General features: G+C 52.2%; 1 protein-coding gene across 27 annotated transcripts in view; it reads left to right on the forward strand.

Moving 5' to 3' along the window:
• Positions 1 to 27062, forward strand: part of PPP6R2 (protein phosphatase 6 regulatory subunit 2) — a 125884-nt gene that overhangs the window by 78550 nt on the left and 20272 nt on the right. For 14 of the 27 annotated variants that reach the window (XM_055105598.2, XM_055105591.2, XM_063603188.1 and 11 more), the window contains 7 exons: positions 10002 to 10188; positions 17841 to 17978; positions 19372 to 19437; positions 22158 to 22270; positions 22640 to 22753; positions 25540 to 25666; positions 26749 to 26901. In XM_055105598.2, coding sequence (XP_054961573.2) covers positions 10002 to 10188; positions 17841 to 17978; positions 19372 to 19437; positions 22158 to 22270; positions 22640 to 22753; positions 25540 to 25666; positions 26749 to 26901 — 898 coding nt within the window. Of the gene's footprint in view, positions 1 to 9979; positions 10189 to 17840; positions 17979 to 19371; positions 19438 to 22157; positions 22271 to 22636; positions 22754 to 25539; positions 25667 to 26748; positions 26902 to 27062 lie in introns of all 27 variants that reach the window. The other 13 variants (XM_063603186.1, XM_063603189.1, XM_063603185.1 and 10 more) reach the window with 4 other exon arrangements.

The raw sequence follows: 27062 nt of genomic DNA on the forward strand, positions 1-27062 counted from the left end.
AGTTTTTCTCTGAGGAGTGTGACTTGGGATGGGGGCAGGGGGGCCTGTCCTCACCAGCTCTGTCATCTCTGAGTTTTTCTCTGAGGAGTGTGACTTGGGATGGGGGCGGGGGGCTGTCCTCACCAGCCCTGTCATCTCTGAGCTTTTCTCTGAGGAGTGTGACTTGGGATGGGGGCGGGGGGCTGTCCTCACCAGCCCTGTCATCCCTCTGAGCTTTTCTCTGAGGAGTGTGACTTGGGATGGGGGCAGGGGGGCTGTCCTCACCAGCCCTGTCATCTGAGGTTTTAAAGCACGTGCACATATCACTTGTATAAAAAACATGAAAGTCAGGTGTGGTGGCTCACGCTGGTAATCCCAGCACTTTGGGAGGCTGAGGTGGGAGGATCACTTACGCCCAGGAGTTGAAGACCAGCCTGGGCAATATAGCGAGACTCCATCTCTTTTTTTTTTTTTTTTTGGTCTGAGATGGAGTCTCGCTCTGTCGCCCAGGCTGGAGTACGGGTACGGTGGTGCGATCTCGGTTCACTACAACCTCCGCGTCCCAGGTTCAAGTGATTCTCCTGCCTCAGGCTCCCGAGTTGCTGGGATTACAGACATGCATCACCACACCCAGCTAATTTTTTGTATTTTTAGTAGAGACAGGGTTTCACCATGTTGGCCAGGCTGGTCTCGAATTCCCGACCTCAGGTGATCCATCTGCCTCAGCCTCCCAAAGTGCTGGGATTACAGGCATGAGCCACTGCACCCGGCCCCCATCTCTATTTCTTTATTTAAAAAAAAAAAAACATATTAAGACTTTTTTTTTTTTTTTTTTTTTTTTTGGAAACACAGTCCTTTCTGTCAACCAGGCTGGAGTGCAGTGGCGCGATCTTGGCTCACTGCAACCTCCACCTCCTGGGTTCAAGCAGTTCTCCTACCTCGGTCTCCTTAGTAGCTGGGACTACAGGCGCACACCAGCATGCCTGGCTAATTTTTTGTATTTTTAGAAGAGATGGGGTTACCATGTTGGCCAGGCTGGTCTTGAACTCTTGAGCTCAGGCAATCTGCCTGCCTCGGCCTCCCAAAGTGCTAGGATAGTGCTAGGATTACAGAAGACACTTTTTTTGAGGCTAGTCAAAGTGCAGCAGTGTTTACACCTAATTGGTCACAAGCAGTTAAGATTTCTTTCTTCCTTCTTCAGTCTGTCTGCGTCACATGACTAGCCTTGTAAATAAAGTGAAACAAAAAACACTTTTTTTGAGAAATAGAATAGGGGCCGGGCGTGGTGGCTCACGCCTGTAATCCTAGCACTTTGGGAGGCTGAGGCGGGCGGATCATGAGGTCAGAAGATGGAGACCATCCTGACTAACACGGTGAAACCCCGTCTGTACTAAAAATACAAAGAATTAGCCAGGCGTGGTGGCCGGCGCCTGTAGTCCCAGCTACTTGGGAAGCTGAGAGAGTAAGTGCACTCCAGCCTGCATGACACAGCAAGACTGTCATCTCTTTAAAAAATAAAAAAAGATGGAGAAGATATAAATATATATGTAGACCAGGAGTTGGCAGACTGTATCTATGAAAAGTCAGAGAGTAAATACTTTAGGCTTTGCAGGTTGTAAGGTCTCTGTTGAAACGGCTCAACTCTGAAGTTGTAGCATGAAAGCAGCTACAGAAAATAGTAAACAAATGGATGTGGCTACATTCCAAGAAGGCTTCATTTATACAGAGCAGCACCTGTGCTTCGCGACTCTGCTATCCTTGCCTAGTGGCACTGCCAGGTTAAACACCGCCTCCCGCAACCTGTTAGCTTTGGAGGTCAGGGTTCTCCTGCAGACCTGGCAGAACACCTCCATGACCACAGGCTCAATTATGGGAGGACTCTTCTTGAAAGTGGAGAATTTGCCTGAGCTGTCTGTGCTCAAGAGAAGCTGCGCTTGGTTTGGGTGGATTGGGATCAGGTAGCAATCACTGACCCTGCTTAATTAAAGCCAGGGGCTGCTCCAGGGAGGTGAGGCCCACACGCTGCCTCTTCCTAAGGCCTCACATGCAGCTAGCCCTGCTTCTGCGGAGCAGCCCTTGGCTGAAAAGCCACTGTGGCTGTAAGATGGCTGGTCACCTTCCGGAGTCAGAGCACTGCCTGCCCAGGCCACAGCAGAGGGCGCCACCCCAGGGCTGGAGGCAGCAGCAGTCACATGGTCAGCCCTAGAGCCTGGGGATGCTCCTGGTCTTTTCGTGAGCTCTTGTCTAGTTTGCTGCCAAGATCTGGATTATTTGAGAAATAAGACAGAAGAGCCAGTAAGAGACACCAAGCTGTCGCTTTCATTACTCATAAAGCAGTGTCATTTATAACTCTGAGCTGTGGGCTTCCTCATTCCTGATTGCAGAATTAGAACTGCTCACCCAGTGGGAAGCAGCAGTGGGTCACAGCGGGCCCCCAGGAAGCACCCCCTGCCGCAGAGAGACTTGCTGAACTCAGGGCAGAACTGAAAGAAAGACAGCGTCTCCACCAAGGGAAACACTGGTAGGAAGGGAACTTTGCCATTACAGTTCCTGGGCCACTGACCATCCACTCCACATCCACTGTCCATCTCCTGTCATGGCTTCTTCCTCTTCTTCGGTTGACTTCCTGTGGTAAATTACACTCTGTTAAAACAGCTTCCTGAGATGGAGTTCGTGGGTGGTGATGTTTAGGGCAACGGGCCTGCGTGTTTGAGACCCTCTGATTAGAAGTTCAGACTGGGCATTACCCCCTGGGCTTTGGGAGCCTCCGTGTTGTCCTCTAGTCTCACAAGTCTGATGTAGCAAGCTCCTGGCTCATGTGTGTCACCTGTTTTCTCTCCTCTCTGAGGGCATTTAGGTTCTTTTCTAAGCCCTATTGTTTCTGAATTTCCCAGTAATGTGGAATTATTCCATGGGTCAGGACAGGGGATCCCCGAAGAGCATCATTGAGCCAAGAGAGTTTCATAGTCAGAGCTTGGGCGAATTTAGTAATAGGTAAGTACAAAATCAAGCAAACAGAGCAATGAGAAACATACTGACTCTAAGGGAAAAGTTGTATAAGTAAGCAGAGATATCCCGAGTAGACAAATGAGGTCAACAGTGGATATCCATTTATTTCATTTGTTGTTCTGGGCTTCCTGAACCCTTTTAGTCTGTACATTTGTGACATTAGCTGAGGGAAATTTCTCATATTGTTTCTTTGATATTTTCCCTCTTTTCTCTTTCCGGGACTTCTAATGAGGTGTTAGATCACTCAAATTAATGCTTTCCTTATTTTTGCTTTTAATGTTTTGTACTTTGCCTTTTTGGCCTACATCTGAGAGACTTCTTCATCTTTTAAGTTCTCATCCTTTTATTAACTTTTCAAAGTTCTACCATTATTTTTTGTTTGTTTTTTAGACGTGAGGTCTTGCTATGTTGCCCAGTCTGGACTCAAACTCCTGGGCTCAAGTGATCCTCCCATCTCAGCCTCCCAAGCAGTTGGAACCACAGGTGCCACCATGCTTAACATCTGTCATATTTTAAATTTTTATTTTTTTTTTGAGATGGAGTCTGGCTCTGTCGCCCAGGCTGGAGTGAAGTGGCACGATCTCGGCTCACTGCAACCTTCACCTCCCGGGTTCACGCCATTCTCCTGCCTCAGCCTCCCGTGTAGCTGGAACTACAGACGCCCACCACCACGCCCGGCTAATTTTTTATATTTTTTAGTAGAGACGGGGTTTCACCGTGTTAGCCAGGATGGTCTCGATCTCCTGACCTCGTGATCCGCCCGCCTCAGCCTCCCAAAGTGCTGGGATTACAGGCGTGAGCCACCGTGCCAGGCCAATTTTTTTTTTTTTTTTTTCTGAGACAGAGTCTGTCTCGCTCTGTCGCCCAGGCTGGAGTACAGTGAGGCGATCTTGGCTCACTGCAAGCTCTGCCTCCTGGGTTCACACCATTCTCCCACCTTAGCCTCCCTTTTTCTTTTTTCTTTTTTTTTTTTTGAGACGGAGTCTCACTCTGTCGCCCAGGCTGGAATGCAGTGGCACAATCTCGGCTCACTGTAAGCTTCGCCTCCTGGGTTCACGCCATTCTCCTGCCTCAGCCTCTTGAGTACAGGCGCCTGCCACCACGCCCGGCTAATTTTTTTGTATTTTTTAGTAGAGACAGGGTTTCACCGTGTTAGCCAGGATGGTCTTGATCTCCTGACCTAGTGATCCGCCCGCCTTGTTCTCCCAGAGTGCTGGGGTTACAGGCGTGAGCCACCACGCCTGGCCCATATTTTTAATTTCTAAGAGCTGTTTCTTATTCTCATATATTTTAATAAAAGCTTCCAGTTCTCATTCATGGATACACAGTCTTAATGTGTCATCTCTGAGAACATTGTAGTTTAAAAGAGTTTCCTTCTGTTCTCTACACTTGCTCTCCTCCGTGTGCCTTGTTTTCTGCTTGGTCAGCACCACGCTTCTTTCATAAGTGGGGCCCTAAATCCTGCACAGAGTTTGGGATCTGCATGGGGCTTACTCACCACAGCTTAGAGGCCACTAGTTGACTTTTCTCTTTGTCCCATTATTTTTCCCAGAAAAGAATCCTTCTAGCTCTCCCCTGTGGGGAATGGACCTGTCAGTATCAGGAGCTGAGTTGGGAAGAGGGCTGGGGGCACCCCAGTTTCTTTCTTTTTTTTTTTTTTTTCACCAAGTCCCCTATTTCTGGATGGTGTCTGGTCACCCCGTGGCTGTGCCTGGTGTCCCTGGCCCCAGGAGCCATAAGGGAGGGACATGTCCCACTGCCCTGGCCTGTAAGTTCTCAGCCCACCCTGCCCTTACTGGCCGCCAAATCAGTGTCCAGGCCTCTCTGGAGTTCTGTGGCCTGAATTCTCATCTCTAGTTGGTGCCCCTTCTGTGGGCTCCTGAAACTCAGCCTTCCCTGTGCCAAGTCAGTCTTCACGTGGCCGGCTGCTTCAGTCCTCCAGGCTGGTTCGTCGTTTCTGCCTCTCCATTCTTGTCTTTTTAATTCTTTGTGTTCTTTGAGATGGAGTTTGAGAGGGAATATGAACAAGCCTGTGTGCTCCATCTGCTGTGTTTGACTGGAATTTCTATACCTTGTATACATTTTTAAAACTACTAGAGCAGCACCTGTCATTTGAAGAATAACTGTAAAATGTTGATAAAGGAAAAAAGAAAATCTTAGTCCCTCCGTCTAGAGAATCAGTGTCTTCTAGCTTGGTTTGTGCCATGTGTGCACACGTTTGTCCGTGTGTAGACAAGATGAGTTTGGAGCTGGGCGTGGTGGCTCACGCCTGTAATCCCAGCACTTTGGGAGGCCAAGGCAGGCAGATCACTTGAAGTCAGGAGTTCGAGACCAGCCTGGCCATCATGGTAAAACCCCGTCTCTACCAAAAATACAAAAGTTAGCCGAGCATGGTGGTGCATGCCTGTAATCCCAGCTACACAGGAGGCTGAGACAGGACGTGAACCCAGGAGGCGGAGGTTGCAGTGAGCTGAGATAGCACCACTGCACTCCAGCCTGGGCAACAGAGCAAGACTCTGTCTCAAGAAAAAAAAAAAAAATCAGTTTGTTCCCTGTGGTATTGAGACACTTCTTCAAGGAATGATTTGGATGTTTCTCTGCTTCCTTACGTTTGATCTTCCTCCTCACCCCATGGGATGTGACTTCCTCCCCCTGCCCAGCTCACCGGTCTTAGTGTTAGAGATCTGGTAGACCTGGGGCCTCACTGTGGCCTTTGAGGCTGCCAACCTGGCCCTCCTCTCCTGCTCTCTGGTCCTCCTGCCCTGAGGGACCATGTGTTGTCCACTTGTTGGCCAGCCCCTCTGACATCCCACAAGGTGGGTACTGCCTGCCCCAATTAACAGACAAGGACACTAAAGGCCAGAAAGTTCGGCTAGTGAGGTCGGCTAGTGAGGGGATGAGCTTGGGCCTGCCCCAGCCCCCTGCGCCAGCTCTCAGGCCCCCTCTCTGCCCACACATCCAGCTTGCAGTGCCCCTGTGCCCTGACCCTACTCCATCAGGCCCCAGCCAGGTCCTCTCTCCCAAACCCAAGCCTGCTGGGCCACTCTTTGACCCTCTACACTCCACCTGCCCTTCACAGGTGCTGTTCCTCAGAGCTCTAAAAGTGGCACTTTCTTGTCTGGGCTGATGAGGCACACCCACCCCCGAGCCAGCCGAGATCATTGCGTTTCTTCCCCTTCCACACTTGGTCGGCTGCCAGGCCTGGCCAGCTGTTTCCTATAGAGTCTCTCAAACCCTGGCCCCTCCAGCCGGTCGCGTGGACCACCTTGGCTTAGGTCCAGTGCTAGGGCTGCCTCTCCACCTGGCGGTGGCCACATGTTGGCAAGAGAAGGAAGGTCATAGCAGCTGACCTTGAGCACACATTTGCTGTGTGACAGGCATGGGCAGGCACTGTCACCTGCACATTCTATTTTTTTTTTTTTTTTTTTCTGGAAACAGAGTCTCGCTCTGTCACCCAGACTGGAGTGCAGTGGCTTGATCTCATCTCACTGCAACCTCTGCCTCCCAGGTTCAAGTGATTCTCCTGCCTCAGCCTCCCGAGCAGCTGGGATTACAGGTGCCCACCACCACACCTGGCTAATTTTTGTATTTTTAGTAGAGATGGGGTTTCACCATGTTGGCCAGAATGGTGTCAATCTCCTGACCTCAGGTGATCCACCTGCCCCGGCCTCTCAAAGTGCTGGGATTACAGGTGTGAGCCACTGCACCCGGCATATATTCTTTTTTTAAGTCAGGGTCTTACTCTGCCACCCAGGCTGGAGTGCAGTGGTGTGATCTTGGCTCACGGCAACCTCTGCCTCCCGGGCTCAAGCCATCCTGCCACCTCAGCCTCCCATGTAGCTGAGACCACAGGCATGCGCCACCTCGCCTGGCTAATTTTTCTTTCTTTCTTGTTTTTTTTTTTTTTTTTTTTTTGGAGAGACGGAGTTTTACCATGTTGCCCAGGCTAGTCTCCCACTCCTGAGCTCAAGAGTGATCCACCTGCCTCAGCCTCCCAAAGTGCTGGGATTATAGGTGTAAGCCACCGTGCCCGTCCTTACCTGCACGTTCAGATGAGAAAACCCAGACACAGAGAGGACAGGTCACTTGCTGGTGTCAGGACAGGCCTGTTCTGAGACAGCCATTCCTACAGGACGCTCCCACTGAGTGGGCCCTGTGCTCCTCCCCAGCATTCCCAGAGGCAGGGTCATGCACCAGGCCTTGCTATGGGGGCTGCTGTTGAGGGCTGCGTCCTGGGCTGTGGGGTGTACCTCTCCTGGGGCGATGGCTATCACCCACCTCTGTCTACCAGGTACAAAAGAGGGAGCAAAGTACATTATTCACAGGTGTTGGTATTTCTTAGTCATAACGTTCTTGTGTAGTGCCTCATCCCTCACATGCTTCCTGAGCGGCTGATGGGTGTTTCTCCCATCTAGGGATGGAGTGGTCTGTGTTTGTTGATGGAAGGGGACATGGCTTAGAAGGAAAAGAGAGGCTCAGTGGAGGGGAAGATGGAAATGGCCACAGATGTGGCCTCGCGGAAACAGTGTGGTTAGACTGGAGGTGAGAGGCCTGGAGAGAGGCAAGAGGCCTGGCAGGCGAGTGTGAAGGCCTGGAGGGAGGTGAGAGGCCTGGAGAGAGGTGAGAGGCCTGGAGAGAGGTGAGAGGCCTGGCAGGCGAGTGTGAAGGCCTGGAGAGAGGTGAGAGGCCTGGAGAGAGGCGAGAGGCCTAGAGAGAGGCGAGAGGCCTGGAGGGAGGTGAGAGGCCTGGAGAGAGGCGAGAGGCCTGGCAGACGAGTTTGAAGGCCTGGAGAGAGGTGAGAGGCCTGGAGAGAGGTAAGAGGCCTGGCAGGCGAGTGTGAAGGCCTGGAGAGAGGTGAGAGGCCTGGAGAGAGGCAAGAGGCCTGGCAGGTGAGTGTGAAGGCCTGGAGGGAGGTGAGAGGCCTGGAGAGAGGTGAGAGGCCTGGCAGGCGAGTGTGAAGGCCTGGAGAGAGGTGAGAGGCCTGGAGAGAGGTGAGAGGCCTGGAGAGAGGCGAGAGGCCTGGAGAGAGGCGAGAGGCCTGGCAGGCGAGTGTGAAGGCCTGGAGAGAGGTGAGAGGCCTGGAGAGAGGCGAGAGGCCTGGAGAGAGGCGAGAGGCCTGGAGGGAGGTGAGAGGCCTGGAGAGAGGCGAGAGGCCTGGCAGACGAGTTTGAAGGCCTGGAGAGAGGTGAGAGGCCTGGAGAGAGGTAAGAGGCCTGGCAGGCGAGTGTGAAGGCCTGGAGAGAGGTGAGAGGCCTGGAGAGAGGCAAGAGGCCTGGCAGGTGAGTGTGAAGGCCTGGAGGGAGGTGAGAGGCCTGGAGAGAGGTGAGAGGCCTTGAGAGAGGTGAGAGGCCTGGCAGGCGAGTGTGAAGGCCTGGAGAGAGGCGAGAGGCCTGGAGGGAGATGAGAGGCCTGGAGAGAGGCGAGAGGCCTGGCAGACGAGTGTGAAGGCCTGGAGAGAGGTGAGAGGCCTGGAGAGAGGCGAGAGGCCTGGAGAGAGGTAAGAGGCCTGGAGAGAGGTGAGAGGCCTGGCAGGCGAGTGTGAGGGCCTGGAGAGAGGTGAGAGGCCTGGAGAGAGGCGAGAGGCCTGGAGGGAGGTGAGAGGCCTGGAGGGAGGTGAGAGGCCTGGAGAGAGGCGAGAGGCCTGGAGAGAGGCGAGAGACCTGCAGAGAGGTGAGAGTCCTGGAGAGAGGTGAGAGACCTGGCAGGCGAGTGTGAAGGCCTGGAGAGAGGTGAGAGGCCTGGAGAGAGGTGAGAGGCCTGGAGAGAGGTGAGAGGCCTGGAGGGAGGTGAGAGGCCTGGAGAGAGGTGAGAGGCCTGGAGGGAGGTGAGAAGCCTGGAGAGAGGCGAGAGGCCTGGCAGGCGAGTGTGAAGGCCTGGACAGAGGTGAGAGGCCTGGAGAGAGGTGAGAGGCCTGGAGAGAGGCGAGAGGCCTGGCAGGTGAGTGTGAAGGCCTGGAGGGAGGTGAGAGGCCTGGAGAGAGGTGAGAGGCCTGGCAGGCGAGTGTGAAGGCCTGGAGAGAGGTGAGAGGCCTGGAGAGAGGTGAGAGGCCTGGAGAGAGGTGAGAGGCCTGGAGGGAGGTGAGAGGCCTGGAGAGAGGTGAGAGGCCTGGCAGGCGAGTGTGAAGGCCTGGAGAGAGGTGAGAGGCCTGGAGAGAGGTGAGAGGCCTGGAGAGAGGCGAGAGGCCTGGAGGGAGGTGAGAGGCCTGGAGAGAGGCGAGAGGCCTGGCAGGCGAGTGTGAAGGCCTGGAGAGAGGTGAGAGGCCTGGAGAGAGGCGAGAGGCCTGGAGAGAGGTGAGAGGCCTGGAGGGAGGTGAGAGGCCTGGAGAGAGGCGAGAGGCCTGGAGAGAAGTGAGAGACCTGCAGAGAGGTGAGAGTCCTGGAGAGAGGTGAGAGACCTGGCAGGCGAGTGTGAAGGCCTGGAGAGAGGTGAGAGGCCTGGCAGGCGAGTGTGAAGGCCTGGAGGGAGGTGAGAGACCTGGCAGGCGAGTGTGAAGGCCTGGAGAGAGGCGAGAGGCCTGGAGAGAGGTGAGAGACCTGGCAGGCGAGTGTGAAGGCCTGGAGGGAGGTGAGAGGCATGGAGAGAGGTGAGAGGCCTGGAGAGAGGTGAGAGGCCTGGCAGGCGAGTGTGAAGGCCTAGAGGGAGGTGAGAGACCTGGCAGACGAGTGTGAAGGCCTGGAGGGAGGTGAGAGACCTGGCAGGCGAGTGTGAAGGCCTGGAGAGAGGAAAAGCCGGAAGACTGAGAAAGGTTATTTAAAGAATGGGAGTAGGGTCAGAAAATGTCAGATATCAGCGTATAGAGCATGAGGAGCATAGAAGGTATGTTAAAAAACTGAACTTCTAGTAGTCAGAAATACCAGCTGGTCACAGGTAGTCACGTTTTTATTCTGTTCTGAGGTCTGTAGTGTTTGTTTGATCACGTGGGTCTGCTTCCTAAGAAGCAGACTATGTAAGCAGCTTCCTAAGAGTTGGAGAAGTCTAATTTCACCTCCAGTGCTTGGACTGTGCCCTTTTAGATATCCAAACACAGCCTGTGAGCTTCTGACTTGTGATGTGCCGCAGATCAGCGACCGCCTCGGTGGGGACGAGAGCCTGCTGAGCCTCCTGTACGACTTCCTGGACCATGAGCCGCCTCTCAATCCTCTGCTCGCCAGTTTTTTCAGCAAGACCATTGGCAATCTCATTGCAAGAAAAACCGAACAGGTAAATCACGTGCAAAGCCTCCGTGACTTGGGGCACCGTCATGGTGGATGCTGACGTGTCCTCCTGTGAGCCTGGCGGTGCGACTCATCCTCCGGCCGCGGGAACAGCATCTGTGACTCTTCTGCGCAACACGTGGAGCAGTGTGTGGGTTTTGCCAGTCTGGGAGCTGGAATTTGAAAGAGTGTTTCTGGCTGGGTGCGGTGGCTCAAGCCTGTAATCCCAGCACTGTGGGAGGCCGAGCTGGGCAGATCACTTGAGGTCAGGAGTTCAAGACCAGCCTGGCCAACATGACAAAACCCTGTCTCTACTAAAAGTACAAAAATTAGCCGAGCGTGGTGGTGCGCACCTGTCATCCCAGCTACTTGGGAAGCTGAGGCAGGAGAATCGCTTGAACCTGGGAGGCAGAGGTTGCAGTGAGCTGAGATCGTACCACTGCACTCCAGCCTGGGCAACAGAGTGAGACTGTCTCAAAAAAAAGAAGGAGTGTTTCTTATAGCTGGCTCTGGAATAAGCAGCACTTCCCACCATCCCTGGGAGCTGCACAGGGCCCCAAAGTAGGCCATCTTGTGCTGTCACTGACCAGGTGGAGGTGTGAGGTCCTGGGGCATCATGGCAGGACCTTGGACATCCACTTTCTCAGGTCTGCAGCTTCATCTGTCTGGGTGGCGTGTCTGTCTGTCCAGAGCATTTATTCTTTCAAAACAAAGGTCACTTCTAGCATTAGACTTCTGCAAAAGCAGTTAGTGAATTCATCTCAGCCAGCTGTAACGGGGTCTTCCTGGAGTCCATCCTTGCTCCTGCCTTACATGTGACCTGACCTGGGCTTCTGCCCCTCCAGGCTGTGGACACACAGGTAGAGAGGCGTGGTGGCCCCTGTGCCTGCACCCTGCAGTCCGCCTTGGCCAGTCTTCTTTCCTGTGTCATGCCCCACCCGCCCATCCCTGATGGGAGTATTTCAAAACAAATCCCAGACACCAGATTATTTCTCATGTAAATATTTCAGTATGTATGTACATTTATTTATTTTTGAGACAGGGTCTCACTACGCCCAGGCTGGAGTCCACTGGCTCCAACACAGCCCACTGCAGTCTCAACCTCCTCAAGCTCAGGTGATCCTCCCACCTCGGCCTCCTGAGTAGCTGGGACTACAGGCACATACCACCACACCTGGCTAGTTTTTAAAATATTTTTTGTAGAGATGGGGTTTCCCCATGTTACCCAGGCTGGTTTCGAACTCTTGGGCTCAAGTGATCTGCCTGCCCAGGCCTCCCAAAGTCCTGGGACTACAGGTGTGAGCCACGATGCCCAGCTATGTATCTCTAAAATAAATACTTTTTTCTTTTAAATATAATCAGAATTTCATGATCACACTCCAAAAATATTAACCGTAATTGTTTCATACCATCAAACATTCAGTCAGGGCACAAACCAGTATCTTATATCTGCTTTGAGCTCTGAGAAAGCGCAGCCCCACGAAGGCCGCGGTTCCCCTTGACCACATTCAGCATGCATGTGAGTGTTCAGTGGAATGCCGTCTTCCCTTGCGCCGTAAATCTGAGAGTTGCAAGGGCCGCCAGGGGACTGCCTCACCTCAGCTCCTTCTGAAGCTGAGTGTGAGTGAAGGTCGCCAGCAGCAGTGGGTCGTGCTGGGTGTGAGGCTGCTGGCAGAATGGGAGTGGGAGTGGAGGCGCGGGGAGCTGTGGTGTGGGCCGGGGGATTGTCGTGGCTGTGAGGTGGTAGTAGATGTTGTAAAAACCTTTACTACCTGGCCCTTGCAGCCCAGTGACTAGATGCATGTATCTCATAATTTGCCATAACCTGATCTTATTCCCCTGCCACTTTCAGATATTTTCTTTATAATTTTACTGCTTCATATAATATTTTTCTTCCATTCTCTCACCCAGTACTTAAGGCATTAAAGTAATATGAACTGAACTGTTAAACATTTCTTCTGTTGGCTGGGCACGGTGGCTCACACCTGTAATCCCAGCACTTTGGGAGGCCAAGGCGAGTGGATCACCTGAGGTCAGGAGTTCGAGACCAGCCTGACCAATGTGGAGAAACCCCGTCTCTACTAAAAATACAAAATTAGCCGGGCGTGGTAGCACATGCCTGTAATCCCAGCTACTCAGGAGGCTGAGGCAGGAGAATCACTTGAACCCAGGAGGCAGAGGTTGCAGTGAGCTGAGATTGCGCCATTGCACTCCAGCCTGGGCAACAAGAGCGAAACTTTCCATCACCCAGCAGCTGGCTTGTTCTCAGGGCCAGCTGTGAGGCAGGGATGCCTTGAGCCTTCCTCCTGTGTTTCCTGAAACTGTGGGAGTAGCCTAAAGGTGGGGCTTCAGTGAAATGACCGTCCGCATTTTCCCCGCCCCTCATTATGAATTCTTTCAGACGTCTACAAATGAGAGAAAATATTTCATGAACCCCCATGTCTCCGTCACTCAGATTCCACATCATCTGTTCATGGCTAATCACATTTCTTCTATATCTCTTTATTTGTTTTTCTTCAAGATTATTTTTATGATTCTTTGCCTTTTGATCATGATGATGATGATGATGATTTTTTTGAGGCAGAGTCTTGCTCTGTCACCAGACTGAAGTGCAGTGGCGCAATCTCAGCTCACCACAACCTCCGCCTCCCGGGTTCCAGCGATTCTTCTGCTTCAGCCTCCCCAGTAGCCGGGTCTGCAGGCGTGCACCCCCACGCCCAATTAATTTTTGTATTTTTAGTAGAGACAGGGTTTCACCATGTTGGCCAGGATGGTCTCAATCTCTTGACCTCGTGATCCGCCCACCTTGGCCTCCCAAAGTGTTGGGATTACAGGCGTAAGCCACCACGCCCGGCCGACGATGATGATGATTTTTGAGATGGAGTTTTGCTTTGTTGCCAAGGCTGGAGTGCAGTGGCGTGACCTTGGCTCATTGCAACCTCTGCCTCCAGGGTTCAAGCAATTCTCCTGCCTCAGTCTCCCAAGTAGCTGGGATTACAGGCGCCTGCCACCACACTGGGGTAATTTTTATATTTTTTAGTAGAGACAGAGTTTCACCATGTTGGCCAGGCTTGTCCCAAACTCCTGACCTCAGGTGATCTGCCTGCTTCAGCTTCCCAAAGTGCTGGGATTACAGGTGTGAGCCACTGCACACGGCCTATTTTGTTTTTTGTTTTTATTTTTTTCTTTTCTATTTTTTAATTTTTGCTTTCTCTTTTTTATTGTTTTAGAATAAGCAAATTTTAGAGTGAGTTTGTCACTTTCTACATTCTCCCTCTCCATACCCTGCCCCCCAAAAATAAACCTACTGAAATTTTGATGAGGTTTGCATTGGCTGTAGTTGTGTCTGACAAACTGTGGTCCACAGGCCAAAAGTAGCCATCACTGATTGTGTGAGTGAGGTCTTAGTGTAGCACAGCCACTTCCATTTCTGTGCACGCTGCCCGGGGCTCCTTTCACACCACAGCAGCACAGCTGGTAGCTCAGGCTACTTTGATTTCTCAGAAATACACTGCAGTTCTCTGTATGGCAGTCTTAAGCATCTTTCACTAGATTTATTCTTAGGTATTTGATATCTTTGTATTATTTTGAGTGGTGTCTTTTTTTTTTTTTTTTTTGAGATGGAGTCTTGCTCTGTCGTCCAGGCTGGAGTGCAGTGGCGCAATCTTGGCTCACTGCAACCTCCACCTCCTGGGTTCAAGCGATTCTCATGGATTCTCGTGCCTCAGCCTCCCGTCTGGGGGATAGAGTGAGATTCTGTCTCCAAAAAAAAGAAAAAAGAACCTCTATTTTTTTCAAGCCCATAATGATCAATGTATCATATTCACATACATCAGTATTCTAGTTGTGATATTATACTGGTGTTTTAGAAAATGTCACCATTGGAGGAAACATGTCAAAGCATACAAGGATTTTGTTTTTGTTTTCATTTGAGGCAAAGTCTCCCTTTTGTCTCCCAGGCTGGAGTGCAGGGGCACAATCTCGGCTCACTGCAACCTCCGCCCCCTGGTTCAAGTGATTCTCCTGCCTCAGCCTCCCGCGTAGCCAGGATTACAGGTGCCTGCCCCCATGACCGGCTAATTTTTGTATTTTTAGTAGAGATGGGGTTTCACCATGTTGGCCAGGCAGTCTTGAACTCCTGACCTCAGGTGATCCACCGGCCTTGGCCTCCCAAAGTGCTGGGATTACAGGTGTGAGCCCCCACACCCGGCCTTTAAATGGTATCTTTTTAATTGAAATTTTGACTGAGATTACTGTATTTACATGAGGTTGTATGAAATAATATGAAGAAAATCCTTGGCCAGGAGCAGTGGCTCACTCCACCCAACACTTTGGGAGGCCGAGGTGAGTGGATCACTTGAGCCCATGAGTTTGAGAGCAGCCTGGCCAACATGCCGAAACCCCGTCTCTACTAAAAATATAAAAATTAGCTGGGTGTGGTGGCACACGCCTGTAATCCCAGCTACTTGGTGGGGCTGAGACAGGAGAATCACTTGAACCTGAAGGCGGAGGTTGCAGTGAGCCGAGATTGGGCCACTGCATTCCAGCCTAGGTAACAGAGCGAGACTGTGTCTCCAAAAAAAAAGAAAAAAGAAAAAAGGCCAGGCGTGCTGGCTCACACCTGTAATCCCAGCATTTTGGGAGGCCAAGGCAAGCAGATTATCTGAGGTCAGGAGTTTGAGACCAGCCTGGCCCAACATGGTGAAACCCTGTCTCTACTAAAAATACAAAAATTAGCTGGGCGTGGTGGCCGGCACCTGTAATCACAGCTACTCAGGAGGCTGAGGCAGGAGAATCACTTGAACCCGAGGGTGGAGGTTGCAGTGAGCCGAGATTGTGACTCTGCACTCCAGCCTGGGCGACAAAGGGGAGACCGTCTCAAACAAAAACAAGGCCTGGCGCAGTGGCTCACGCCTGTAATCCCAGCACTTTGGGAGGCCGAGGCGGGCGGATCACAAGGTCAGGAGATCGAGACCGTCCTGGCTAACACGGTGAAACTCTGTCTCTACTAAAAATACAAAAAATTGGCTGGACGTAGTGGTGGGTGCCTGTAGTCCCAGCTACTTGGGAGGCTGAGGCAGGAGAATGGCATGAATCCAGGAGGTGGAGCTTGCAGTGAGCCGAGATCGCGCCACTGCACTCCAGCCTGGGCCAGAGTGAGACTGCATCTCAAAAAAACAAACAAAATCCTTGTATGCTTTGACATGTTTCCTCCAATGGTGACATTTTCTAAAACACTAGTAGAATATCACAACTAGAATATTGATGTGAATGTGTGAATATGATCCATCGATCATTATGGGCTCAAAAAAAATAGAGGTTATTTTTTCTTTTTTTGGAGATAGAATCTCACTCTATCCCCCAGGCTGGAGTGCAGTGGTGTGATCTCGGCTCACTGCAACCTCTGCCTCCTGGGTTCAAGCAATTCTCATGCCTCAGCCTCCCGAGTAGCTGGGATTACAGCCACCCACCACCACGTCTTGCTAATTTTTATATTTTTAGTAGAGACCATGTTGGCCAGGCTGGTCTTGAACTCCTGAGATCAAGTGATCCGCCTGCCTTGACGTCCCTCAAGTGCCAGGATTACAGGCATGAGCCACCACGCCCAGCCTGGGGTTATTTTTTCTTAAATGTTTGGAAGAATTTATTAGGCCATTAAACCTTCTCTGTATAGAGAGCCTATTAATTATAGATTTTGTGGAGTTTTAGTATGTTCTGGAACTATTCTGATTTTGTTTCTTGTCAGTTTCAATAAGTCCTTTTTTCTTTTTTTGAGACGGAGTCTTGCTCTGTCACCCAGGCTGGAGTGCAGTGGCGTGATCTCGGCCCACTGCAAGCTCTGCTTCCTGGGTTCATGCTATTCTCCTGCCTCAGCCTCCCGAGTAGCTGGGATTACACGTGCCCACCACCATGCCCGGCTAATTTTTTTTGTATTTTTAGTAGAGACGGGGTTTCACCATGTTAGCCAGGATGGTCTTGATCTCCTAACCTCAGGTGATCCACCTGCCTCGGCCTCCCAAAGTGTTGGGATTACAGGTGTGAGCCACTGCGCCTGGCCTAGATAAGTCCTTTTTTTTTTTGAGACGGAGTTTTGCTCTTGTTGCCCAGGCTGGAGTGCAATGGTGCGATCTTGGCTCACCGCAATCTCCGCCTCCCAGGTTCAAGCAATTCTCCTGCCTCAGCCTCCCGAGTAGCTGGGATTACAGGCATGCACCACCACGCTTGGCTAATTTTGTATTTTTAGTAGAGACGGGGTTTCCTCCATGTTGAGGCTGGTCTCGACCTCAGTCTGGTCTGACCTCAGGTGATCCACCCGCCTCGGCCTCCCAAAGTGCTGGGATTACAGGCGTGAGCCACTGCACCTGGCCAGATAAGTATTTTTTTTCAAGGAAATTTCTTTTCTAAATTTACAAAAACTGGCATAAAATTGTTTCTATTAATTTCTCATAATATAGCAGGTGTGGTGGCTCCTGCTTATTATTACAGCATTTTGGGAGGCTGAGGTGGGAGAATCACTTGAGCTCAGAAGGTGGAGGCTGCAGTGAGTTATGATCGCACCACTGCACTCCAGCCTGGGGGACAGAGTAAGACCTTGTCTCAAAAACATAAAAACAAAACTACAAACCTCTCATAATAGTTTTTATTTCTGTAGGATCTTTAGCGATGCCCCTTGTTTCATTCTTAATATTGTTATTCGTACCTTCTGTTTTGTCCTTCGTCTTTCTAGAAGTTTAATCATCCTTTTCAAAGAGCCATCCTCCTCTCCTCCTCCCCTACCCCCTCCTCCCCCTCCTCTTCCTTCTTCCCCTTCTCTTTTCCCACCACTCCTTTTCCTACTGTCCCTCCTCATTGCAGCACTGGGGAGTGAGGCTGAGGCCCTGCAGCCAGGTGGGCCTTCTCTGTGTTCCCATTGTTTCCAGTGGAGGGCTGGGTCTACCCCAGCCCCCAGCCCAGTAGCCTGGACATAGCAGACACTTATCTCTGTAGGCTGAGTTGAGCTGAATTTGCAGCGAGCCCAGCCTTCACTTCTCCACTGTTACCTCGGATCCGCCGTCTGAGCAGCCCACTGCGTCTGTGATGGGTGCTGTGCCCCCCCATGGCCTCACGCTTAGCTGTCTACACCTTGTTGGCACTGGTCATCAGCCAGCCGCAGGATGCCTCTTTTTCTTTTCTAAAATCTCAGTCTTCTTTCCCCTTCAACCGCTCATGGGTTTTGGTCAGCAGCTGGCGTCTTGTGCACTCTGTGCTCCCTGGATGTGTGTTCTAGGCCTGGGGCTGCCAGTGATGGCCATCAGCTCAGCTCAGCTCTGTCTATACCATTCGTTTCTGTTGGAAAAACCCGAACCAGTAGGTATTGGATGGCAGCTGCTCACGGCAGCCTGTGCTGCCCCACCTGGGACAGCTGTGTCCTGTCGGTGTGGAGCCACAGGGGTCCTTGTGCAGTGGCCCCCCCCCCCCGCCCAGGCCCTCACATACACCACTGCCTGGTAGGACTCTGCCTGTCCCTTGAGGGGGCTTTCTTACAATCTTGTCTGGGTCTTTCCGTTATTTCTGCTTAATATAATTACTAGTTCAACTTTCCCATGAGAGTTTTTGGAGGAGGTGTCTCACTGTTGTCAGGGTCGGCCCCGCCTGCCTCTCAGGTGTGTGTGATTTCAGGTGATTACGTTTTTGAAGAAGAAGGACAAGTTCATCAGCCTGGTGTTGAAGCACATCGGCACCTCAGCGCTTATGGACCTGCTGCTGCGCCTGGTCAGCTGTGTGGAGCCAGCCGGGCTCCGGCAGGACGTCCTGCACGTGAGTCCGGGAGTCCCCCCCGTTCCCGAGGGCAGGGGTGCTGCAGGAAGCCAGCTGGTTAAGTGCAGGAGCTCAGAGCACCAGGGCGCCCGGCCCCCATCTCTCCACCTAGTGTGCATTTCTCCGTGGGGCTGTTAGGGGTTCTTGTCAAGGATTGTGGCCTGTACCTTTTCCACTGTCCCGACTTAACTCGCTCAGAAGCACAGAGCAGAGAGGTCCCTTCTCCCCGCAGTCTCCAGCCTCCTGCTCTGTGAAGAGGCCGAAATGGACTTTCCTCGCCTGCCTCCTTTTCCCCTGCCAGCGCCCACCCCCGTGGCTTAGAGCAGGAGGTCAGTGAGGTGCTAGCCCTGCATCCAGGCCTGTGCCTGCCAGGAGAGCCCCGGTGGACAGCAGTTCCCTGCAGAGCCCCGTTGTTTACCCTGGAGTGTGGATGCGTCTGTTCTGATGTTTAGTCAGTGAGAACAGGTGCTACAGTTCCCGAAAAGAGGAGGATGCCCCCCAGAGAAGCCCAGGAAATCCGTGCTGACAAACTTCTGCTCACTGTTCGGCCAGCTTTGTTTGTGGTGAGGTTTAAAATAGAGTAAACACTGAGGCCCTCTGCCTGTTTCCCAGCTCCTGGAATCAGGACTCATCCGACGGCCACTCTCACTCTTAGGTTAGTAATGCTTCCTCAGGGAGCAGCTTCTCACCAGGAATGACTGACCGCCACCAGCCTTTACACAGTGGACACAGGATCAGTACTAGCTGTGGTCATAGCCGTTAGTGGGAAGCCTGCAGAACTGTACGTCAGGCAGCCTTTTAGCTGCTTTACTTGATTCACTTCACGAAGTAGCCACGGGGGGACAGCTCATCCCATTTTTGGATAAGGAATTTAGGCACAGGGCGCAGCAGTGTGGTGCGGTAGCCAGGTATGGCCCAGGCCTGCCAGACCCCGACACTCACACTGGGCCCCCGTTGCCCTTGAGCTTTACCCCACAGTGTTCGTGTAGCCTCTCCAGGGTGGAGTTACTCTTCCTCAACCTGGGAAGGCCCCAGTGCTGCAGGGAACAGCTGAGGCTTCTCTGGCTTCAGCATCCAGCGGGGCTCCTGAGCTATAGCTTGTGTGGCTCATTTGCACCCTGGTCCTTAAGAGAGAAGTCCTGAAGACAGAGCTTACATACGCACCATTAGGACAGAGGGATGGTGGTCACCCTTTATCATCTTTTGAGCCACTCCCAGAACCTCCCAGAACTCAGTCATTGTGTGTTATGTGTGTTCTTTCTGGGTCTGGGGTGTGTCAGGCAAAGAGTCTATATTCTAGAAAACGGGTGCAGTGCTGCACCAAAGGGGAAAGTTTCCTGTTGTTTACTTAGACTTGAGCAGCGACACTGAAAGGCCTCTTTTTCTCTTTCAGTGGCTGAATGAAGAGAAGGTCATCCAGAGGCTTGTGGAGTTGATCCACCCGAGCCAGGATGAAGATGTGAGTGTGCTGCTTACCGAGCTTCGTGCATCAGTCCAGGCCTGTGCTGCCAGGTCACCCACTGCTGCGGGCCAGGGGGCGAGGGAGGGCAAGTCATCCCTTTCCTAAGATGAGGATCGGTTAGGTACTTTTCTTTCTTTAATCAAGCACTGACTTCTAGGCTGGATTTTTTTTTTCTTTTTTTTTGAGATGGAGTTTCGCTCTTGTTGCCCGGGCTGGAGTGCAGTGGTGCAATCTCGGCTCACCACAGCCTCCGCCTCTTGGGTTCAAGCAATTCTCCTGCTCACCCAGTCGGGTGAGCCACCACACCCAGCCTCTAGGCTGTTTTCTTCTTGTTGTTGTTGTTGTTTAAATAGAGATGAGGTCTCACTACATTGCTCAGGCTGGTCTCAAAAACCTGGCCTCAAGTGATCCTCCTACCTCAGCCTCCTAAAGTGCTGTGGTTACAGGAGTGAGCCACCATGCCTGGCCTACGCTTTTTTTTCTTAACTGAAAAATAATCTATGTGTATTATAAAAATAGGACAGGCGCGGTGGCTCATGCCTGTAATCCCAGCACTTTGCGAGGCTGAGGCGGGCCGATCACTTGAGGTCAGGAGTTTTGAGACCAGCCTGGCCAACGTGGCGAAACCCTGTCTCTACTAAAAATTAGCGAAGTGTGGTGTCAGGTGCCTGTAATCCCAGCCACTCAGGAAGCTGAGGCACAAGAATCACTTGAACCCAGGAAGGGGAGCTTGCAGTGAGCCGAGATCACACCACTGTGCTCCAGCCTGGGCGACAGTGAGATTCTGTCTCAACAAACAAGCAAACCAAAGAACAATTCTAATAGAATTGTGTCAGTCGTCTGTGACCGAATAGCAAATTACCCTGAAATGTAGTTGCTTATGGCAAGTATTTTTACCTGTAGCAGTATCAGTTTCTGTGGATCAGGCGTCTGAATGTGGCTTTAGTGGCTCTTCTGTTGAGTCTCACAAAATACAGTCATCTCAGAGCTCCACTGGGGTAGAGGCCAGCTCCATGGTCACAGATGGCTTGGCAGCATCCAGTTCCTCAGGGCTGTGGGCCGAGGCCGCCCTCAGCATTGCACCACATGGGCGTCTCCACAGGGCAGCACACAACGTGGAGCTGAGCTTTCCCCTCACTCTTAATGTATTTGGCTCTTTAGACCTGGGTGGCTGGGTCCAGCCCACACTAAAAGAGATGGGGGCTATAAAGGCATGAACTCCAGGACGGGATTGCTAGGGGCCCCCTAGAAGCCACCCACCCTGGAAGCACCTAAGGTGACAATGGGGCTCCCTGTGGTGATCCCTGTTGAGAGTTTGGGGTATATCCCAGTAGGCCTTTTCCTAGCATTACACATACCGATCTATACATACAACCACGTGTCCTTGGCAGATTGGAAAACAGTGGTGCTGACTCGTGTCTGAGGCCTTCACCGCTGCCTGGCCAACCACCCTACTTTGTTCTCCATCAGCCCACAGGGCTGATCAGACAGACAGGAGAGGCCACGTTGGCGTCTGTAGGAAACAAGGAGGCTGCCCTGCCTGATGTTGGCGTCTGTAGGAAGCAAGGAGGCCGCCCTGCCTGAGAACCGGAGCCCACCCATGCATGTGGGTGTTGTGGGCTGATGGCCTGTCCTGGGTCCCAAAGGCAGACCTGAGAGCTAATCTGGCTGCTTTCTTTTCTCCCTAAAATACTCCTGTGAGTGTTTGCTTTCCCTCAGTCTTCCCACAGCATGTGAACCAATGCTGCAGGGAGTCAGGGGTTGTTTCTCTCTTAATCACATTTGTCTTACCTACAGAACAGCCCTACATTGTCAGCAGGGGCACGTTCCCATCACGGATTGCGTGTTAATGTTTCCCTAGAAAAGTTGAGTCCTCTGTTTTCTTGGTAGCAACTTCCCTATTTTCATTAGCTTACAGGACTCATTCTGAATAATAGCAGCTACTTATTACCACATTTAAAATATAGTGTCAGTAACATGGCCACATATTCAGCATATTTCAAAACGTGGATCACAGGTATAGCCCAGTATCTGCATTGCATATCTGACCATTATTAGCCCTGTTTTGAATTCCTGAAGATAGTTCAATGCAGCTTTAAAAAAAAGAAAAATCTAACCAGATCTACATTTTGACGACAGAAAAGGCAGACACAGGCTTCTTTGAAATGAAGCTGTTGTCTGGAATCTTTCTTTGTAGGAAACTGGTTTAGAGAAAGTCCCACATCTTTTTTTTTTTTTCTTTTTTTTTTGAGATGGAGTCTCGCTCTGTCACCCAGGCTGGAGTGCAGTGGTGCGATCTTGGCTCACTGCAAGCTCCTTCTCCCAGGTTCAAGCCATTCTCCTGCCCTCAGCCTCCCGAGTAGCTGGGACTACAGACACCCGCCACCACGCCCGGCTAATTTTTTGTATTTTTAGTAGAGACGGGGTTTCACCGTGTTAGCCAGGATGGTCTTGATCTCCTGACCTGATGATCTGCCTGCCTCGGCCTCCCAAAGTGCTAGGATTACAGGCCTGAGCCATTGTGCCTGGCCAAAAGTCCCACATCTTAAAAAAAAAAAAAAAAAAAAGTATTTGAACATCACGATGGTATTGAACAACAACGAAAGTCTAGCGTCTGCCAGAGAAGCAGCAGGACTTGTGCCCTGTGTGCCCAGCAGGGCTGGTCCTGCTGTTTCTTCTCCACACTGAGGGACTCTGTGTTTCCCTTGTCTTTTCAGAGGCAGTCAAATGCTTCTCAGACTCTCTGTGACATAGTTAGGCTGGGCAGAGACCAGGGCAGTCAGCTGCAAGAGGCTCTGGAGCCAGACCCGCTCCTCACAGCGCTGGAGTCGTGAGTGCTGGTGGGCCGTGGTGCTGGTGGGCCTCCCTTTCTGGGTCATGGGGACGTCTCTGAACCTTGCTCTGAGCACCAGGATATGTTGCCACCTCCTCTGATTCACATTCGAATGAACCCCAGGTTCAGAGCCGATGTTAACTTGGGGACTGTTTCCAGAGGGAGGGGTCTCCAGAGGAGTCACCTGGTGGGTCTAGAGAGTGGGCCAGCAGCAGCAGGAGTGTCCTGAGAACCCTGGCGCCTTGCCTTGAGCCTGAGCAGGTTGAGGGTTTTGCTGGGGTCCTCCACGGGGAGGAAGGAGCATCCTTGCATCCTTTGTGTGTGTGTCTGCTCTGCCAGGCAGTGACCTCTGTGTGTGTCCAGCAGGCAGGACTGTGTGGAGCAGCTTCTGAAGAACATGTTTGATGGAGACCGGACGGAGAGCTGCCTCGTCAGTGGGACTCAGGTGTTACTCACCTTGCTGGAAACCAGGCGGGTTGGGTGAGTCTCTCTCACGAGGAGAAATCGTGTAGAGCTGAACTTGACGCCTCAGTGATATGGCAGCCCACACGAGCAGTCTGGATTATGTCATTTGTGGTTTTAATTTTTGATTATGCAAGTAACAGCATGGATAGATTCCCCTTGTTGAAGGCTTGACTTTATGGCTGTGGCCAAGTCCCCTTAGACCCTCATCATCACTGGTGCTCCCTCTCCAGCCTGAAGCTGCTCGTCATGACCAGTTGGCGATGCATTTGTCGATGTGTGTGGAACAGGTGTGGTTGGCAGGTTTTCCCCAAGGACTGTTCCGACAAGTCCCCACAGCTCCCATGTGTGTTTGTGTGTGTGTTGCAGGGTTTCCACTCTGATGCACGGTTACATATATATGTGTTTATCTCCCATGCAGACTGGCCCTCACAGGGCAGGGGTGTGACATTCACCGCTGTCTCCCATGCCCTGTGCACCCACGGGTCAGCACTGCCTGCTGAGCGTCATGCTGAGCACTTTTTTCCCAGGCGACTGTCCTCCATTGCCCTTTCTCATTCATCAGGTGTCATTTCTGCACCCACTGTGCACTAACACGGGCCCGAGGAGACAGAGAACTGAGACACAGCCCCTCCCCTTTAATTGCTCCCAGTCTGGCACAGGAGGCCCGTCTGTGGACAGCGAGGGTGATGCAGAGTGGCGAGTGCAGTAGACATGCACCCAGTGTCTCAGGGCTCACAAGAAGGGACCCACATGGGGCTGGTGGGTGGAGCCTCGCAGTCAGGGACATTTTCCCTGAGAGGCCGCATCTGGTCAGACACAGCTCCTGGGATGAGGCAGTGAGGGGGTCCCAGTGTGGACACAAGCATGGGGCAGTATGTGGCAGAGGAGAGTGGAGCTTGCTTGGAGGTGCTCCTTTGCTGTGACCCCACATCGCTGTCCTCAGGTGCAGCTGTCGGAGGCTGCTGAGGCACGACAGTGAATGGGCAGAGACAGAGGAGTCAGCAGCAGAAGAGTGAGTTCGGGTGAAAGTCGAGTTTGTTTGAGGATACAGGTGCTGGAGACCCTTCTCTGACCCCCAGTAGAAATTTCAGGAAGTGTTTGAAACTGTTTCTCTGGATCATAGTGTGGCCTAGTCCTTCCCTCAAGTCATAGAAGGCTGGGCACTGCCAGAGCCGTTCAAGCAGTTGGAACTCCAAGGAGGATGCCCATGAGGTGCAAATGGAAAGACAGCCGAGTGGAGTCTGTGAGGGAGGCATTGGCACAAGGGGGTGTGGTTGGCCCGCCAGGTGCCCAGGAGATCCTATAGGGTGTGTCCCGAAAGGGCCACATCAGTGCCCTCTGGGCACTTCCCCTCCTGGCCTCACCCTGGCCCTTGAACCCCATCTCTGGATTCAGGTTCCCCACATGCCGGCAGGAACCTGATGTCTCAGGACGTTTCCGTCGTCTCCGTTCCATCACAGGCTGGGACGATGTCTAACTCTCCCAAGGTGGCCGTAGCTCCCTTATTTCCACGTTCTGGGGAGAACATAATTCAGCCCCCAACACTGATAGCCTGTGCTTTTTTAAAGTGAAAGAAAAAGGAACAATGAGAAAATGATAAGAAATTGACTTAACCTTGATAGTGAGGTTGTTAGGACTCTCTTTCTCTCTCTCTCTCTGTGTCTCTGGTAGTACCTAATACGTATTTGTTAGTTTATTAACCAGAAGTAGTGTTATAATGTTACCGTTTTCTCTAGTTAGGCAACTGGAATATTGATATTTTAATCTTCATAAACCCAGGAAAGCTGAGCCACTTCTGAGGCCCAAGCTTAACCCTGCATGTGATAGAGGGGACTGTGTAAAAATCAGGAAAACAGAGAGAAGCCAGCTGTTTCTCTTAGATTATTGTGATTATTATTATTCTTCTTTTCAGACAGTGTCTTGCTCTGTCGCCCACGTGGGAGTACAGCGGCACGATCATATCTCAGCGTGGCCTCAGAGCCCTGCCCTCAAGTGATCCTCCCACCTGTCCCCCCAAAGTGCTGGGATTATAGGTGTGAGCCACTGCACCTGGCTCTCTGATTTTTAAAATTATTGTGCATATTACTTTTAAAAACATATGATTATGTATTACTTTGACAACTGGAAAGAGTGTTTAAATAAATATCTCAGAAGACTTGCTTGAAAACACCACAGAGGGTAGGCGCAGTGGCTCACGCTTGTAATCCCAGCACTTTGGGAGGCCAAGGCGGGCGGATCACCTGAGGTCAGGTGATCGAGACCAGCCTGGCCAACATGGCAAAATCCTGTCTCTACTAAAAATACAAAAAGGAGGCTGAGACAGGAGAATCGCTTGAACCCAGGAGGTGGAGGTTGCAGTGAGCTAAGATCGCACCGTCGCACTCCAGCCTGGGTGACAGAGCGAGACTCTGGCTCAAAAAAAATAAAAATAAATAAAAATAAAAGTCGACACAGGAACAGTGAAAGAGACAGGGATAGCAGTGAAGGTTTTAAAAGCGGGACAGAGCAGGACCTCTCACTGGTGCTAGGGCCAGTGAGTCCTGTGTTGTGTCACTTGCCCTGCCTCCATATTCTCGGATGTCGCAAGCAAGCATCTGCCTGAAGGTCTTTAGTACCTTTCTCTTCTGCCTGTACCAGTCACCAGATCACATGTGGAGACGTTGGGTAGCTGCACTGCTCTAGGATTTCTTTTTGGGAAAGTTAAAAGGGCTCTTTCTGGAAGAAGAGGATGCACTGAGTTGCTGGTGAGGTTGGACAGGGCCCTGGTGTCCCCGGTCTCCATCTGCTTTCCTCATCCACAGGACAGAGGGCTTGGTGGACTCCTTTTCTCAGGGACTGGAAAGGTCATACGCTGTCAGCAGCAGCGTACTACACGGCATCGAGCCTCGGCTGAAGGACTTCCACCAGCTCCTGCTCAACCCGCCCAAGGTAAATGGCCGTGGCGACTGCTGAGTGCCTTTGGAGGTGTCGCAGGAGAGGTTGATTTGCAGGGAGGAGAATCCACAGCTTGTCCCATAGGTAGCAGAGTGTGGAGTGAATGTGTTCTAAGACGGCCATTCCCACACCCCCACTTGAGAAGCACCGGGCAGGTGCCAAAACACATTTTCAGGACTGCCCCTCCCAGATCTGCAAATGCTCATCTCTGCCTCTGCAAATGACCCCGAGGTCACCATAAGCCTGGCCTCCAAGTTGGGGGCACCTAGCTAAGGGGTGCTCGGCTCCTGAGAGGGGACCAGGGGGTGGCAGGGGAGGCCCTTTGCCCTGCTCAGCAGCATGTTGAGGGGGGTGAGGCACACAAAGGCTCCTCCTGGTTCAGACCACCAGCCAGGCAACTCCCCATCCCGTCTCACCCTCCCCAGACACAACCCGACCCCTGCTGCATAGCACCCTCCTGACCTATAGCTCAGTTCCTCTCACTCGCCACCTTGGTAAGATCCATCTGCCCCACTAGCGAGCTCTGTGGGGGCCGAGATTCTGTTTTGTCAGCTGGAGGTTTCAGTGAAGAGAAGGTAGATGCAGTAGGCTGAGTGTGGGGGATCAGAAAAGACCTGCGGTCCATCCGAGGAGGCATTCCCGTCAGTCTCCCCAAAGTGTGTTCATGGGACACTTGTTAACTTGGTGTTCTGAGGTTGTGTCCGCAGAGGGACCCCCATTGGGCATCCTCAGCGAGGCATCGTGCCAAGGGCTCTGGCCTTAGACTGGTACTGCTGGCCCCATCTTGGACATCTCACCCGCTGAGGTGCACGGCTCTCTGGCCCTGCAGGCTCAGACTGGAGTGCCCGTGAGCATCCTAGGAGCACTCTCTGAAGCCCTGAGGGGAGCAGCAGGCTCTTCACCCCATTGATGCCTTCATTTCTTCTGGCAGACAGCCCTCCCTGAGGAACCCCCACCACATACCTCGCTACCCCAGGCTGGGTCCCAGCCTGGAGTGATGGGCATGAGCCCAGAGACTCCAGCAGTGGCCTCACTGCTCACAGGGCCTAACTGGATGGTGCCTTCTGTGTTTGCAGAAGAAAGCGATCCTGACCACCATTGGTGTGCTGGAGGAGCCCCTGGGGAATGCCCGTCTGCATGGCGCCCGCCTCATGGCAGCACTGCTGCACACAAACACACCCAGCATCAACCAGGAGCTCTGCCGGCTCAACACTATGGACTTACTGCTGGTAAGTGGGCCCCTCAGCCAGCCCCGCATGTCTGTGAGTGTGCCGGGCATGGCCTGTGGACTTGTCAGGAGCAGCAGAGCAGGGCCCCAGCATTTGGACAAAGCTCTGCCACGGGGAGGTTCCAGTCCCAAGTCCCAAGGCTGGACTACAGGTCTCTGGCG

The sequence above is a fragment of the Pan paniscus genome, chromosome 23 (genome assembly GCF_029289425.2).
Source record: "Pan paniscus chromosome 23, NHGRI_mPanPan1-v2.0_pri, whole genome shotgun sequence".
Taxonomy (NCBI): domain Eukaryota; kingdom Metazoa; phylum Chordata; class Mammalia; order Primates; family Hominidae; genus Pan; species Pan paniscus.